The 16,411-nt window shown below is 40.5% G+C and overlaps 1 protein-coding gene across 5 annotated transcripts in view; it reads right to left on the bottom strand.

Annotated features, from left to right (window-relative positions):
* The window catches only part of ctnnd2a (catenin (cadherin-associated protein), delta 2a), a 222,725-nt gene that overhangs the window by 47,060 nt on the left and 159,254 nt on the right, over positions 1 to 16,411 (bottom strand). For all 5 annotated transcript variants that reach the window (XM_067486635.1, XM_067486633.1, XM_067486632.1 and 2 more), the window contains exons 14-15: positions 14,358 to 14,571; positions 3,264 to 3,450 (exon numbers count right to left, since the gene is read on the bottom strand). In XM_067486635.1, coding sequence (XP_067342736.1) covers positions 3,264 to 3,450; positions 14,358 to 14,571 — 401 coding nt within the window. The remainder of the gene's footprint in view (positions 1 to 3,263; positions 3,451 to 14,357; positions 14,572 to 16,411) is intronic.

The following is a 16,411-nucleotide window of genomic DNA, read 5'->3' as shown; positions in this document are numbered from 1 at the left end:
CAACACAGGCAGCAACAAACACTAAAAAATCATTACTTTTGAAAAAGACCAGACATCTATCACAAGTCTGTGTCAGCACAAATAATGAATATAAAAGAACCTACAACCTAAAACAACCTGTTGATCCAGCTGAGGTTTGAATCCAATCAAACAAAAATAAAATTGCATCTATTGTAGCCTATGTCAAATGTGCAATATCCAAAAACTCCAATGTGTCTGAAGATGCCAAACTGGGAAACACTCCTAAACTATACATAGCACCATATGCCTCTCTTCATCCTCGCCATCCTTTCAGCCACTTTGTATGTACAGTATGTTTGTAAGGTGGGGTTTGAGAGTCTGGCCTTCTTCTCTTTGTAGAAAGCTTTTAATTGGGTGTTTTCTCCATGTTCTGAAGTTGTGACTGGTAAATAAAATGCAAAATAGTGATGTTTCACTTTCTATATTATTGTTGATAATGGATGGCAGAACAGGGCTGCGTTGAGAAGTTTGTGAACAGTTTCTTTAACTGCTCTTGCTCCTTATGCTTCAGTTCACCTCACTTCAGCTTCAGCCGACACAGATAGAACAGCTAACATACACATTATACATCACAGAGACAACACAAATTGGCCAGCACTTCAAATTTATAGCTCATGTTACCAGTATCAAAGGATGCACGTCATACACATGTGCAGAGGGAGAATGAGCGTGATAAAAACTGATGTTGAGTCGCCTCTTGATTGAAATGATTTCAGAAATGTTCTGATCTGGCCTTTGTTTTACACTTTGTTATAAAAAAGAAAAGGGAAAGAGAAATACAACAGAAAGGCTGTTGCACTCAGAGGGGTTCAGAGTGGTGGGGGCCCTATTAAAGCAGTACTAAGGGCGTGAAATCAACAACAATGAAAACAGGGCACTGTGCTCCTGCTGTTGTTGTTTGCTGCACAACGAGAACCCTGTGGCAGTGGTCGGGACTCAATCTCTGCCTCAATCAAGATACAAAGGATTACACCCGGCATGGATAGCTGTGGTAAAAAAACAAGAACAAAACTCAAAAGTGGTGTACTTTAAAATAAGGTAGATCCTCTACGATGGAATACAGTAGTGCAAGTACAGAAATGTACAAGCACTATCAGCACTTTTATTCTAAAAACATTAGTTGAAACTGTATCTAGCTGCAGACAGTGTGAGGCGTTTTACATTTGACTCATCAATAAGCAGAGAATTCTGAGTGAAAACAAGCAGGTCAGTGTTTGTAATTTCACTGGGAGAGTCCGACATTATCCAAGCCAGTATTCATGTTTAAAGTGAATACAAATGGAACAATGACCAGAGCAACTGGAGCCTTTGCTTTGGTATGTTAATTGCAAACACACACGCACACACACACACACACACACAGTGTAGCACCGTGCACACAGCATTTTGTGAATACGTAAAACCTGTTTGTAACATCTTCAAAACAGCTTTGAGAGACATTGAATAGCAGGAGATAATCTTTTGAAACAGACTGAGGGGAGCACTGCAAAGCAAGTGGGGTGAGGTTTAATCCTGAGGCTGCTGGTGGTTGATTGAGTACACAGCTCAAAGAGAGACAGCCAAGTGGACAGGGAGTTTTTTTTCTCCTCTAAACCATCTCAGGCCTCTGTGGAGTAGAATCTGTGGAGTGAAAGTCTGTGTGTTGATGGATGAACAAATGTTGTTTATGGGATCAAGGACTAAAGCTCCCTTTGAGAGCTAATGACATATAAGTCAAATGCTATACAAATGGTAAGAATGTCAAAAGTGGGTTTTTGAAGATGATTTTACTATGTACAAAATTAGCATTAATTTTTAAATTAGTACTACGTATTGTCTTTTACACAGGTAAGTACTGATGCTGAACTTGGAAATTGATCAAACAATGTTCTTTAGACATTTTTAGTACAGAATTACTGTATTAGTCCTATGGATATGTGTCTTTTAAAGCCCTTTGGTCCAGTCCCAATATACAGCTTGTACAGCCACCTCAGAAAGTATTCACAAATCTCTTCACTTTTTAGACATTTACCTGCATTGCTTACCAGTTCAGTGGAAACCAATTTGGCAGCAATTACAGCTTCAAATCTTGTCTAAGTCTTTACAAGCTTCTCACACTGGGATGTGGGCAGTTTATCACGCTCTGAGGCCGAGGCAATGTCTCATCTTTCAGATCTACAATGACCCAAAGCATGCAGCCAGTGCTATATTGGCTTCAGGGCAAGTCTCTGACTGTCCTTGAGATCCGACTTAAACCTCACAGAACATCCATGGAAAGATACTCACCCTCCAGTCTGATGGAGCTTTAACTGATCTGCAAGGTACAATAGGATGCATTGTCTAAATCCTGGTGTGCAAAGCTTGTAGAGAATTACACAATGAGACTTGAAGTTGCCAAACGGGCTTCTAAAAAGTTTTGAATTAAGGGTCTGAATGTAAATGAAAGAATTCTTTTTTTAAAGACTTTTTTTTAAAGAGAGTGCTACGCTTGAAGATCGCTACTAACAAACCCAGGTACACTCAAAAAATATTTAATTGGCATCTTATGCACCACTTCAAAGTTTAGAAAATGTCACTTTTTCACATAATAAGTCCAATTTAATTGCACAAAAGAGCTTTTCTGACTTCTAAAAAGTGAAATGACCACCATGATCAACACAGCTGTAAGTTGTCCTTCATTATTTCTTTAGCAATATCTGAGGAGCATATTTTATCAGCACAATGCACCAAACAGAAAGTCTTGACACACAAAGGACTTGTACAAGTGGAGGAGTTGTTGCTATGGCTACAAGCACAAGTTAGTGAGAGAGAGACAGGGTGAATGAGTGAGAGGGAGAGAGAAATAACCGAACAAACTCCCGTTCAAAGTTTGTGAATATATGCATCTATAAACACAGCAGTAAAGAGTCAAAAGAGATAATAATATCAAAATGGGTATGAAATTAGGAAAAAGACACAGACAGAAAAAAGTGCACATCTTTGTGGGGATTGTCTATTATAGGTGTCAGCCACAACATTAAAAGCTCCAGGTGATTTTCATGTTATAATGGACAGGCCAGGGCACTGGCACACTGGTCAGCAAGCGCACTCTGAATGATCTGTGTAGTTCAGTACACAGCAAGCTGCAAAGCACTGTATGTTCTCACTCCTGTTGATCATTGCATTCCTGTCCACCACAGCATTAAAGGCACTTGGTGGTATTAATGTTAATGGCTGATTGGTGTATATGCGTGTCTCAAGTGTTTGTCTGTGTGCTCTTTCACCTGAGGCAGCCTGTAGCATTGCGCAGCACCTGGGAGGTATGAAGGTGAAGCTTGCGGTCGTCGTGGTGATTGGGGGAGGAATCCCAATTAGACTGTGGTATGATGACGCTATTGGTCAGAACAGCTAGGGCGTCCTGGATGATTGGCATCTTCAGAGCATCACAGGATGACAGGTTCCAGAGCACACCTGCAGTCAAAAGCACACAGAATGAAGCGCACACCATATTATTTAGTTTATTTTGTACCTTATTGCAGAAAAGTGCTCTATGTAAAAAATAATTGCAGGCAAAGTATCTGGTAATTGCAATAATGAGAAGCACTCAGCACGATTGTATTTTTTCTACTGGCCAACGGGAGAGCCAGACTCTTTCCAGGTTGTGCTAATTAGTGTTTAAGCCTCACAAATGAATAAAACTTCATACTCATACTGTACTTCCTTAACATCTTGTACCATTTATTCACCGTGTAACCATTTAAATTCCCTGACAAAAAAAAAAAAAGCCTTTTAACCACAGACATTATTACCTGTCAAAACAATAAAAAAGCTCAAGTGGAATAAAAAACATTAATGATGAACAAGTGAGCCAGTTTCAGAACTCGTGTTGTGAATACTTACTCCCTAACATGACACCTAATTGAACAGAGACACTTCCCTGCTTTGACAACTCAAAGTGGGTGCCATGAAAATGATCTATAGTAATGCAATAAAAAAATAAAAATGTTGGCTGAAGAATAATGGTTAATTCTAGGACTATACGATGAAAGGATACAGCATATGCATATTGCTCTTCTCAATCTGTGTCTCACAAACCAGCTAAAAAGTATAACTGCATTTACAAGTGGAGTATTGAGGGCTGGCAGTGTGGGACAGAAGTTTTATCTTTACTTTGAGCAAGTCCATCCAATCTTTTAGTCTGAAGTCCGGCTCTACAGTCAACCTGACATTTGTAATATCTGAGGAAACAAATTAGTTGATCTGGGCAAAAAGCCAACTGTCCAACTAGTGCATCATTTTTCGCATGTTATATTTTGGAGAACAAACACAGTATATACACAAATACACTCTAAGCATATGGAAAGATATACAATGCTATGCCAATATGCACACAATGAGTTAGCAGAAAAAGGGTTTGTTATCAAATATATATTTAGTCCCGAGGATACACATACTGTATTTACACACAGTCACATGCATTCTACTGTACTTTCCTTCTTGTCAGATAGAATACCAGATGCCTCTTTGCTGACGAGTGACAGCACTAGCTTTGTTGGTCAGCTGTGACACACAGTCACACACATGGGAACCACATACAACAACCTGTCATAACATTAATACCATGATGTGGTGGACAGGGGTCAGCGTAGTCACTCTGACCAGTCTGTGGCAATGCATCCCTATACGCACTAAGCTGTGATCCACTGTGTGTTCTGCACCTGTGGATCACGGTCACAGTCTTCCTGCAGGGCACGACTAATGTGCTACCGTACTGCTAAACTTGAAACACACATACAGGAAAACATTTGGACCAATCCAGTAAATAATTTATAGAGTTCTGCAGATTGACGTGTTTGCAAGGTCACCAGTGACCCCTAACATTACACTAGTGGCCCAAAGTCACTGGATTATGTGGAGTTTAATAATATTATTGGTGACATTCTTTAATAGACTCTCACGGTGGGCTCTGTCTTTACATTTCTGAACCTCTCCATATTCAGTCTGCTCTGCTCAAGGGCCTCTGCAAACTGTGTTGACAACTGAGCTGCTTCCTTAACACATCTTGAATGTTTTTTCATAACTTGCATTTTTAACACATTTTTTTCACATGACTTTCAGAAAAGACAAAGCTGTCAAAGAATTCTGTGATCTGTGTGAAACTTCTGGTCTGTTGCAATTACGTGAAACACTTGATGTGTAAGCATATGGGCACACGCTTGAAAACCAGATTATTAGGAGTCATTTTATGGAGGCTGTATCAGTAAGCCTAACATCAGACTCTGTGTATCCAGTCTTTCAACCATCTCTGGCAAATGTAAGTACAGTGGAGAAACTGCTGGCTGTCAATCTGAAAAGAGAATCCAGGAAGTGGAAATGGAGATCTTTAAAGGGAGGGTCCTTTTTTAGGATCAGGAACCTTAACATCGCTCACAACAAATCAGTCTACACTGTTAAGAAGCCATCTTGTCCCCCAATATGGTTAAGTCCCCGACTTTCTAATTTGCATTATTTTTGTATGAAACAAAAAAATCAAACTGAGCATACATTTCTGAGTACTGGTGCATCCACACAGAAGCAATTTGTGACATTGCTATCAATTATAAATCTCCATTTCAAAAGTGTTTTCAGTTTATTAACAGCTCACTCCTATCAAGCATATTTCCCCTAAAATCACTGAAAACTGCAGTTGTAAAGCCCCTTGTGAATACAAAAAAATGCAAATGGCATTTTGGACTGATTTCAATTTGGCTTCAGGCAAATCAAAGCAATGAGACTGCACTGATAGAGCTGTTATAAGACATGTATCTTAATACTGACTCAGGTAAAAGATTAAAAAAGTTCTGTGCAGTGGATTCTTGGAGTAGTTCTTCTCTGCCAAAAGTAATCGTATCGGCATTGCAAAAGACAGAACAAACAAACAGTGAACAGTGAAGGCAGAAGAGAGCTTCCATTAAACCGGCATTTCATCATCTTCAACAAAGAGCAACAATTAGAACTCTCAAGTTTTGGAGAAACAAATTCATGCCTACAACTCCAGAAGCACCACCAGCTGCGTCTAATGTTGTGGGTGATCGGTGTACACTGTAGCCAGCAGGGCTCTTAGATCTAAAGCCTTTGCTGTGAACCAAACTGGCTGAAGCAGCTTTTAGTGTCTCCAAGCAGATGGAAGCAACCTGATGATCTCTAATAGCCCTCAACTTGAAACGCAGCAGCTCAAATTTAAACAACTTAATAGAACACGTCACTGCCCACACTGCATCTCTTTCAGTGGCTCATGGTTAATGTTTTAATCATCTACAGAGTGGTCGATTCAATGGCACCTTCCTAGCTGAAAACACTCAGGTTTACAGTCCATTTGCCCACCATACTGCTGCCCCTGACACATTTCTTCTCATGACAATTTGCTTTCAGTGTCTTCTCCTTAACTATTCTCATTCTTTGCGCATTAATCTCGTAATTGTAGATGTATTTTATTTTATAAATATATTTTTTCTGAATTGTTTGAATGTTTTAATAGTTTTAATGCTATTCTTTGCCTGTAATGCACTTGAACTGCCTCTGCAAAATGCAATTTTGTGCCAAAATGAGCATGAATACAACACACAGGCTCAGCTGTGCCTCTCCTCCCACACTGACAGAAACAGGATTGTTTTTGATGCCAGGAAACTACCAAAAAGGGAAATGCAAAATGCAAAAACTAAAATGCTAATTTTCTAAGGTGCAAAATCATAGACTTGCACAAATTGCATAAAAACTGTATTTGCCCTTGTGCTACCATGTCCCTGCTGGTAAATAGTTCTCATAGGAACAAACAGAAAGACAAAAATTTGTGAAACAGAGTATGACATAGATGACAAACTAATGAGAGAGGAAGAGAGCTGGAGGAGTTGAGCGATGGTTTTGGAAAACAGGAGCAGATTGAGACAACTGAAGAGGCATGCAACACATTTTTAATATGACAAATTATAAAAAGCTGGGGTGTTGAAGGTCACTATCTCTCATGCATTTGGTGTCAGACTCCAGATGTCTCAGGTCCCGGATGACAGATGTCATTCATTTGCACATTTACCGCACAAATAAAATATGAGCCCAACCCAATCCACAACACTTTGTGCTCTGCATGCGACGAACTGTGGTGATAGAGGCTGTCAGCCAGCTAAAATATGTTCTGTACATTCCACAGTACAATCTGCATGATCCAAGTTTTGTTCCGATTGTTAGATGTGAATGCAAATGAACCATAAGGGGCAGTAGGGGGTGCACAACACCTGAAACTACAGTGGTACTAAAGGTAAGCAAGAAATTGAATTCCTATAAGTGCCCCAGAGGATGCTCTGGAGCTTAACCTGAATGTGTCCAGCATGAACCAATCAGCCCCAATGCCACCTGGCAGACAGGGGCCAACATATTGCATGTACAAACTGCCACAGTGGGATCAAAAGCAACACCAGACTCGGGCCTTACTACACACTGCACCTGTGTCAGTCATACTGACCATCAGCAAATGTCAGAAAAAAGTATGGGAGGAAAATCAGGACAAAACAGAGAAGAAGAAACACTGAGAACGTGAGAGTAAGTTAATCATGTCACAGAAAAATGCACAAAAAAAAAAATTACAGAATTAAATATTAAATGAAAGCACCTGACTAAGGAAAAGAGTCCAATCCTGTGTCTTTTTTCTTTAGTGCTCAGAGAGAATAATTCTTTATATAGGTTGTTGTAACCAAATCCATGATACCTCTAATTAAAAGTGAGAAAAAACAAGGAAGTCTGAGGGAGAGAGTATTAAATACAGAGGAGCCACAATGATCTAAATGTAAGAGAAAAAAGTTCTAACCAACCTAAAAAAAAAAACTGAAAACTGAAAGACAGAGATACTGGGAAGAGAAAGGAAGGTGAGAGAGGATGACAATGTGTGTGTGTGTGTGTGTTTCAGAGGGGCATGGTGATAATAAGGCGATGACCTTGTATGTGGTTTGGCAGCAATCAGGTGCTAACACTCAGGGTGGAGGTGTGTGTGTGTGAGTGTGTGTGTTTCAGAGTGTGACAACATTTACCTTTACTTTGACTAATTAGCCTCTTGTTTTAAATCCATCTCAAGTCTTTGTCTTTTTCCTAAAACTCCCTCTCCCCTCATAGGCTCCATTTCAACCAAGGTAAAAAATTCAGACATTCACAAACGCAGATACACTCAGAGAGGGCAAAGAAACACAAGGAAACACTTGACTTATAATCGTGTGTTTCCTTTCTGCCTCGCTCTTTGTTTCTCTGTTTCTTCCTGCGTCTGCTTATTTTCCAAGTGGTGAGTGTTGTCAGTATTTGATTGCAATCACATTAAAACAATTTTGTCTGTGAAGAGCAGACGACATCCTGTCTCCTGGTTTTTAAAGGAAGAACAAAGGCACTGAACTGCCTTTCTTTGGCTCCTTTATCCAATAAGCTCATGTGCACACAATTAAAAACAAGGTTCACCCAGTGTACACGTTGTTAAAGGGTAAGGTTATGAATTTTGTGCACACAGACAGAGATGAGGATTGACCAGAAGGTGGAACAACCATAAAAGAATTCTTTCCTATGTGTTTTCTGGGGCAAGGACATTGTATCTCCAACTGTCTAACACTGGCCAAATTCAAGGCTGACACAGACACACAGAGACCTGCCTGCTCCTGAAACATCGATCTGTAATGCTTCGCTAAGCCCACTGTCCTTATGGGCATAACATCAGGTGACCAAAAGACAATGACATCATACTGGAGCTTTTGTGTGTGGCTGCATGTTTGTGTGTCCATCTTTACTTCTTTTCTCTCTCTGTCTTTATCTATTTCTCTCATTACTTAGTGCACCTCAGATGCTTGACAGTTTCCTAGGAGCTGGGTGGTTTGGGGAAACGGGGAGATGATTGCATGAATTCATGAATAAATGAATGTATGACTTGTAAGGGGAGAGTGAGGCCTGTTGGGCCTCAAGTGGCAATGTTTTATTTAACAGTCTTCATCTGTGGAGCACGATGTGAATTAGTTAGCTAAGGGGTCAAAACCTGCTGATGAGCAAAGCTGACAAATTGCACAGATAATGAAAAAAAAAACTGAGAGAGACTGACTGAGAAATCAAAAAAAGTACTGCTGATATAAGTGACAGCAGGTTAACAATCTCTGACATTACCCCAGGGTCATAAAACTATTGTGCCTGCACGAGGTTTTGGGAAAACATCCTGCACAAGGAAACGTCCTGTGTTGCGGGCAAATTGTCACAGTCTGTACTGGGGAATTTGTTCCCACCAGGCTCTCCCACAGTGAAAGTGCTGCAGTGAATTTTCTGCAGGATGTTAACAATTTTATAGCATAATAGCAGCAGCCAAAAAAGTCATCTTGGGGAAGGTATCTTGTTCACCCGTAGGAATCACCGTAATGACTTTGACGCTGCTCTGTCCTCGAGCATTTTTTGAGATCGTGTTATGAGCTTTTACTAAAATTAAAGTGGTTTGGAAACTACCGTAACAGTGGTGGGGCCACTGAGATTTGTACATCAACGTGGAGCGGTGAAAAGAAAACAAGATGAAGAATTTCCAGTAAGGAATAGCAGCAGTAATACTTCACTGCAGTGAATTGTTGCTAACATGCAGCAAAACTGCAGACGCAGAAAAATGTTGGTCACTTCTCTACTCATGCACATTCGCCTGTCTTCCCTTTGTAATGCTTATTCTAAGACATCTGTGCAAGCTTTGGGAAACAGATCCAGTGCATCACACATTAATCAACACTTTAAGACATTAGCCACATTGTCCATTTGTCACTATTTTCCCATGGAATGAGTGAAAAGCACTATGTCCTCCTCCCTCATCAAAGCCCCAACATCTCCAAGTGGAACTGCATTCCTGCAAAATAAAGGTAGCCTCTCAGGCAATCTCCACCCTGAGTAGGTAAGTTTTCTAACTGCTAAAAAGCATCTCCTACAAATGTTTAAGAATAATACATAAAAAATGTATGTGCAAACACCTATACCTAACTTTTCTTAACAGTCGCTTCTTAGCTTGACAAGCTTTACAAAGGCGGCAGCAGCAGCAGCAGCAGCAGAGTTATGCCACGGTCCACAGCCCCAAGGTGAGCTCACCAATAAGGATAGCATCTCCTATTGACACAAAAAGCCTCTGCATCGACCAGACTTTGACTGACAGGCCCGGAAGCCTCGGCTTCGTCCAATCTACCTCACACTGAGACCTGAAGCTAATAAAGCATGTCTAAATTTAAACTTCCGAACCAACGGGGAAACTGGGTAAATTGTTGAGTAGGCAATAGGGAACTACACTGATGAAGCTGACAACACAGAGGTGGTAATGAGAAAGCTCATTTGCTGTGACTCATAACATACTCGCTCTTTTGAGTCGAGCACATTGTGTCTATTGAGGATTGAGTGTATTTATGTCACTTGAGTAAGCCCCACCGGTCCTGGTGAACCTCTGGTGGTCAACGACAGGCATTTGCACGGCTTTAAATCATTTAGTTGCTAATGGGAATGAAGGTCAAGCTTTGAGTAGATTGTAATTTGGCAGAGAAATAGATCGTATGCGTTGTTAACTCCCTATAAGACATTGCCATTGCTTTCACTTTTAAGCCTGGTAACCAATGATCTTTTTCTAGTTGTGATCCTTTTCTTGTCACCTGCAGGTGAACCATGTGGCATTTCATACTTGAAGGAAAGTTTATTTTGTTACAAGATGGGTGCCATCAGCCTTGCAGCCAGTGTGATACACCATCTCATAACCGTCATGGTAGAAGTAGTTGGAAGCAATTTACAACCAGCCTAACCAGCTATGAAACTACAGTCCACAGACGCTTTTTAAACAGTCCAAATGGTCTGTAGTCAAATTTCTTTTGGACATGTTTTGCATGTAGAGCTTGTGGTTTTTAAAAGCCAGTGCAGCATAAAACCTGAGCTCATTGTTATCATTGCCTCTATTTCCCTGTTTCTGACAGAAAACACTCAAAACATATGCCTAATTAAATTACCAAGTAATTACGCCACTGTTTCAAGTGGTGAATTACAGCATCAGCAGGGTGTTCGGCAAGGCAAATGAAGAGGGGCTTCAAAATACGGTTCTACTGGCAAGAAAGCAGCTGGAATGTGGAGTTCAATGCTAAGAACCAGAGTAAATAGACAACAGGGTAGAGACACGCGTGACACTGATTCACTCTGCCAGCAGTGGGGGAGAGCCAGTCAGTGAAGGACAAAAACAGGAAGAGTCAGGGAAACTGAGAGGGTAAGATTTTCACACTGTGTGTGTGAGTTTATGTGAGATGGCTATTAATAAAAGTCAAAGCTTAAATTAGGATGCAGTTTGACTTGCGGTGCATTTACTTCATTTGTTAATCTTCTTACAGACCACACACAAACACACACACACAATACACACACACACACACACATGCACACACACGCACACACACACCATCTCCAGGCTTTTAATCTCAGTCTTTCTAGCACTGCAGTGACATACTGTCAGAATGTCCCTATAGGCGAAGTGTGATGACTGTCATCAAAGGACATGTACTGTATAGACTGGCACCAACACTAAATGTTCTTTCTGCGGCTTTTCACTTCGATATCTGGAGTAAAAGCAAATGGTGGGAGAGGCTAGATTTTAGTTAGTTAATGTAATTTTCCCTCATTGGTTCCTTGTTGTGTTTCCTTTCTACATTCTTCTGTCATGTATGTTTGAAGGCACTGGGTTTAGACTGTGACCTTTAGAAGTGCTAGACATCTACTTAAAAAGGATAAAGTGCACTATTTTGGCCATTGCTTTCATTTCCTATCAGGGTCTCAGAAAAGGGTTCCCCTGTTTCATTGGTAGGGAGTCAGACAGTCAGTGTGCATTTTGCAAACTTTTCACACTCTCTTTTTGCCTGTCAGCCATGCTGAGCTTTGAGTATGGGTTCAGGTTCGGTAACTGGTTCTGCTGAGAGTCAGGAGTCTTCTCTGGTTTGAAAAGAGTTTTCTCCATTTATAACTTTTTCTAAACAGTTTGTGGTTTAATTTCTGGTTTTTACTTGTTCACGGTATATAGGATGGATCATTTTCAAGTGTTGCTGCGGTGCTGCTGCTAGTCATTTGGATGGTAAATGCTGAATTGCCGCTTATATAGCACTTTTATCCAAAGCGCATGAAAATGTTGCTTCTCATTCATCCATTCACACACACACACACGGACACACAGATGGTGGTGGCTGCCATGCAAGGTGCTCACCAGACCCACCGGGAGCAACTTTCGGGTTCAGTGTCTTGCCCAAAGACACTTCGACACGTAGCCAGGGATTGAACCCCTGACCCCTATGGTCTGTGGACGACTGCCATCTCAGCTCCAGCGACCCTCCGAGTCATCATCTAAATGATCAAGTGTGCATAGCACACTGAGAATTTAGCCTGCACCCTGGAGTGATGCATGCAGCTACTGTGTTCATCGTGGTTGGATGGATTGTAAACCAAGCTAAAGTCTGGTCAATGCTGTGTTTGTTCCAATGTGATGAAATATTATACAGTATTTGTTTTGTTTTGTTTTTTTGTTCTCATTACTATTCTTGGTGACCCTGTAACACACTTGGTTTGTTACTATACAATGTGCAGCCCCTGGTGCCCCCTTTTTTCATGCTTGGAACTAATCACCGTGCTCCCATTGGTGGGTTAGTCTCTCTTTTGCTTACTCCCTTTTGTCCAGTTGTATTTCACCATCAACTGTAAATAGCATCTGCGAGGAAAATAAATACATAACAGCTTGTTTGCTCTCATCTCCTCAACATTACTTTCTCCTTCATCCAGTTGCATGCATTTCTTTCCATTTTAAATTAAAACACTGCCTCCCTTCTTCTTCCAAATCCTTTTTTTTATTTTCTATACCATTTTCCAGCAAGCTGTTATCAGCCTTTCAGGGTCCTGTAAAGGCAGAGGCAAAGGTCCTTGCTGGCTTTGCTTGCGGTCATTGTTGTGATCCACCAGGTCCCCCTCATCCCCGGAGAACAAGTGACCTATGGGGATGCGCCTTGGGATGAATGTTTCAGTCTGCCTGTGCTTGAACATGAGCTTTGTCCCACATGGGGTCAGAGATCAAATTGAACATGAGGGTGCCACACTGACTTTATTTTACTACTCTTCGTTTGTGGATGTTATGTTTAGTTTTGTGTACTTGTGTCTTTTTGAATCTGTGTGTGTGTGTGTGTGTGCAAGTTTGTGTGTGTATATGAGTCAATGAGTGTTCTTGTACTTTATCTTTGGAAATGTCCTCTTGTATGAGCTTGCATGTGTCCCTCTTATCTCAGAGCAAACCTAGTGCAGCAAAGAGGGCTTTTGTCTGAGCAAAGAGAGAGAAAGAATGGTGATACAAGTGCAGATACATGCAGTCGAGCTCAATGTGATGCAAGACAGAGAACCACATTGAAAATCAGAATCTATGTGAATAAAGGAGGGAGAAGAAAGGTGTGAAGAGAAGAGTGACCAACATAAAAACATATGCACAGGAGAGAAGAAAAGTAGTGTTTCTGTTTGTGTGTCTGAGACAGTGAAATGCAGTGCATGTGTTTTAAATTCTCAGTGGGTGGCACATTGCAAAAAATATTTCAGGAGCAATAAATATTAACTTATATCAGCTCTTGTGTATTTGCGTTCACATGGGCATTAAATGGTTATCTGTACATCTTCTACAGAGATATCTGTGGATAGTAATTGTGAGTGTGAACGGGTGAATGAGAAGCAGTGCAAAGCGCTTTCAGAGCCAACAGGTAGAAAAGTGCAATAAAGTTGCAGAGCATTTACTATTTACCATTTCTGAACGTCTGTCTCTGAACTTGCCCTGGCCTACATGTAATGCTCAAGGGTAAAACAAGATTGACCAGTTATGTAAACTAAAACACCACACTTGCACCCACGCAAAAGAAAAAAAGTACAGTATTTCAATTCAAGAGAAACTATGTTTAAATATGTTTTCAGTTGCCTCTGCATCCTCTCCAGAAGCCGTGCCTTAGGGTCCTATTAGTCTGTTGAGGAGAACTGTGATTGAATGTTAAATATCTTTCAGGTGGAAACATTTGGCATCAGAAGGAGCTCAAGTTATAGAGCATTGGTTTTACTTATTAACCTTCTGTGAAGTCTTCTTTAAATTAAATGTACACATTTTCAAAGAAGTAAAATCCCTGAACTATTGTCAAGGCTAAATGAGACTAGGACACAAGTGTGTGTCCACTTCTAGATATTTGTGTATATTTAAATTCATATAATAAACATACACACCAATATAACCTCTCGTGAGGCAACAAATACTGGAAAATAACTGCACCTGAACCACAACGTACATGCTGGGGATTAGAGGTGTAGGTTGGTCACAAATACCGTACCTGTAACCAGCTCTCGAATTTCCACATCTCCAGTCTTTCTCAGCAGGCGGACCAATGCAGGAATCCCGCCACAGTTCTTCAGGGCGACCTTATTCTCATCGTTGGCCTTCCCGTACACAAGATTCCTCAGGGCTCCACATGCACTGCGGTGAACCTCGCTCATCCTGTGGTCCAGTAGGTCCACCAGTAGCTGAATGCCTCCCTGTCTACGGATCTAAGCATCAAAGACACCCCATCAAGAAAAAGATTTATTCATAAAAACCCAAACAACACAAACCACATATCAATCATTCTTCCAAGACTAAAATATAGAACCCACTCACTCCCATAACTTACACAGAAGCACACTAACCTCCATGTTTATAGTGTGTGCAGCCTTTACTTGGATACACATGGATAGCGTATACTACAATCAATCTGAACTGTCAATCAGATTAAAGCCTGATGTATATTAATTAAACATAGATAATGACTGCGATTTCAGAAGATGACTTTTAATTACACTGATGGGGGATGCAGAAGAGCTGTAACACCAGCTGTACTGTTTTTTTTATATACACAGGGAATAACAGTACAAAGGTGTATATGATTTTTCACTCATTCATACAATTTAAACTTTAAACTACAAATTATACAGTGCAATTAGAAAAAGATACTATAAAGATGATTGATAAAATTATGTCAAAAACTATTAAAGATGCCGTAGGTGGTTGTGACATTTAGGTATGTGGCACAATGGTTCCAGTATGAAAGTGAAAAGTGTAAAACAACAATTTTGCCACGTATTTCCGGTATTTTCAGGCATAAAATTTTGTGTTACATTTAAAATGTTATTGTTTTTTAACAAGTTTAATAAAAAACTAAAGAAGACCTACTGGCTGGTGTAACTACCCATAAAACTCAAGAAGGCTGTGAAACCAGTTGTCATCATCCTTTAATGGCAGACTCGGCAGTTTTTCATGCACACATCTTCCTACATGCTAATTTTTCTACTCTGACTTCTTTTAAACATGTACACCCGCCAAGAAAAAGCAGACACAGGACATTTAAATCGAGGACTTCCAAATAGCGGCCACACTTTCCTGTAAAATGTACTCAGGCTTTACCTTTAACAACCAAACAGCTCAGTATTTGATTTAGTATAATCATCTATTCCCCTTGCATTGCATCCTGTACATATTGCTGTTTATGGTATGCAAATGCACACAAACACAAAGAAACTAGCCAATCAGTTGAGATTTATAATTATTTTCCGATTCTGTGAGAAGACAAGGTAGTCAGCACTGTTTAGCCCACTAGGAATCACACTGAGGGCATTCTGGTGTTACACATAACGCCTTCCCTCCTATGGTGCTAGTGCTTTTTAAACGCACAGCACATTGCTTCTCCACTGCAGGGATCATCTTGTCCTTAGGGAGGTGAAAGAGTTTGAAGCGGCCTGTGTTAAATCCAATAGGCAGGTGTGTAGTACTAATCACAGCAACAGGGAGATTAGCAGAAAAATACACGGAGAAACAACTGTGTGCATGTCTTTCATGCATCCAGCTTTAATCACTGGAACAGGCAGTAACACTCAGCTAGATAACTCAAAAAAGTTTCAAGTTTCAAAGGTTTCTGCGTGTTTATCTCCAGACCTCAGAGTTCTGGATTTTCTGTTTCACTGTGCAACACCAGATGGATGAAGTTTACCATTCAGACAGGTTGAGAGGATCAGTATCACTATATATAGACTTCTAGTCCTTGCCTTGATTATCTCTGTTTTGTCTCCTGTGGAATTCTCACATCTGGCTTAGGTAAGCCGCACACACACACACACACACACTTCTCCTTATGGTGAAAACATACAGGTCAGGTAAATGAGGATGTAATAAATGCAAAGAGAAATAGGAAACATAAGGAAGTTGTGGAGGGCAGGGAGAGGATGGGGGTGCTTGATGACACAGCAGGAGTTTATCGAGCAAAATGACTTTGCTTATCTATTCAATTAGAATGAATGAAGGAATGCAAAGAATGGCAAGCTGACCTTGCTCCACTGGCCACACAATTTCCTCAAC

The sequence above is a fragment of the Channa argus genome, chromosome 19, assembly GCF_033026475.1.
Source record: "Channa argus isolate prfri chromosome 19, Channa argus male v1.0, whole genome shotgun sequence".
NCBI classification, from domain to species: domain Eukaryota; kingdom Metazoa; phylum Chordata; class Actinopteri; order Anabantiformes; family Channidae; genus Channa; species Channa argus.
The sequence above is the reverse complement of the archived record's forward strand: the minus strand, read 5'-3'. Positions and strand labels throughout refer to the sequence as shown.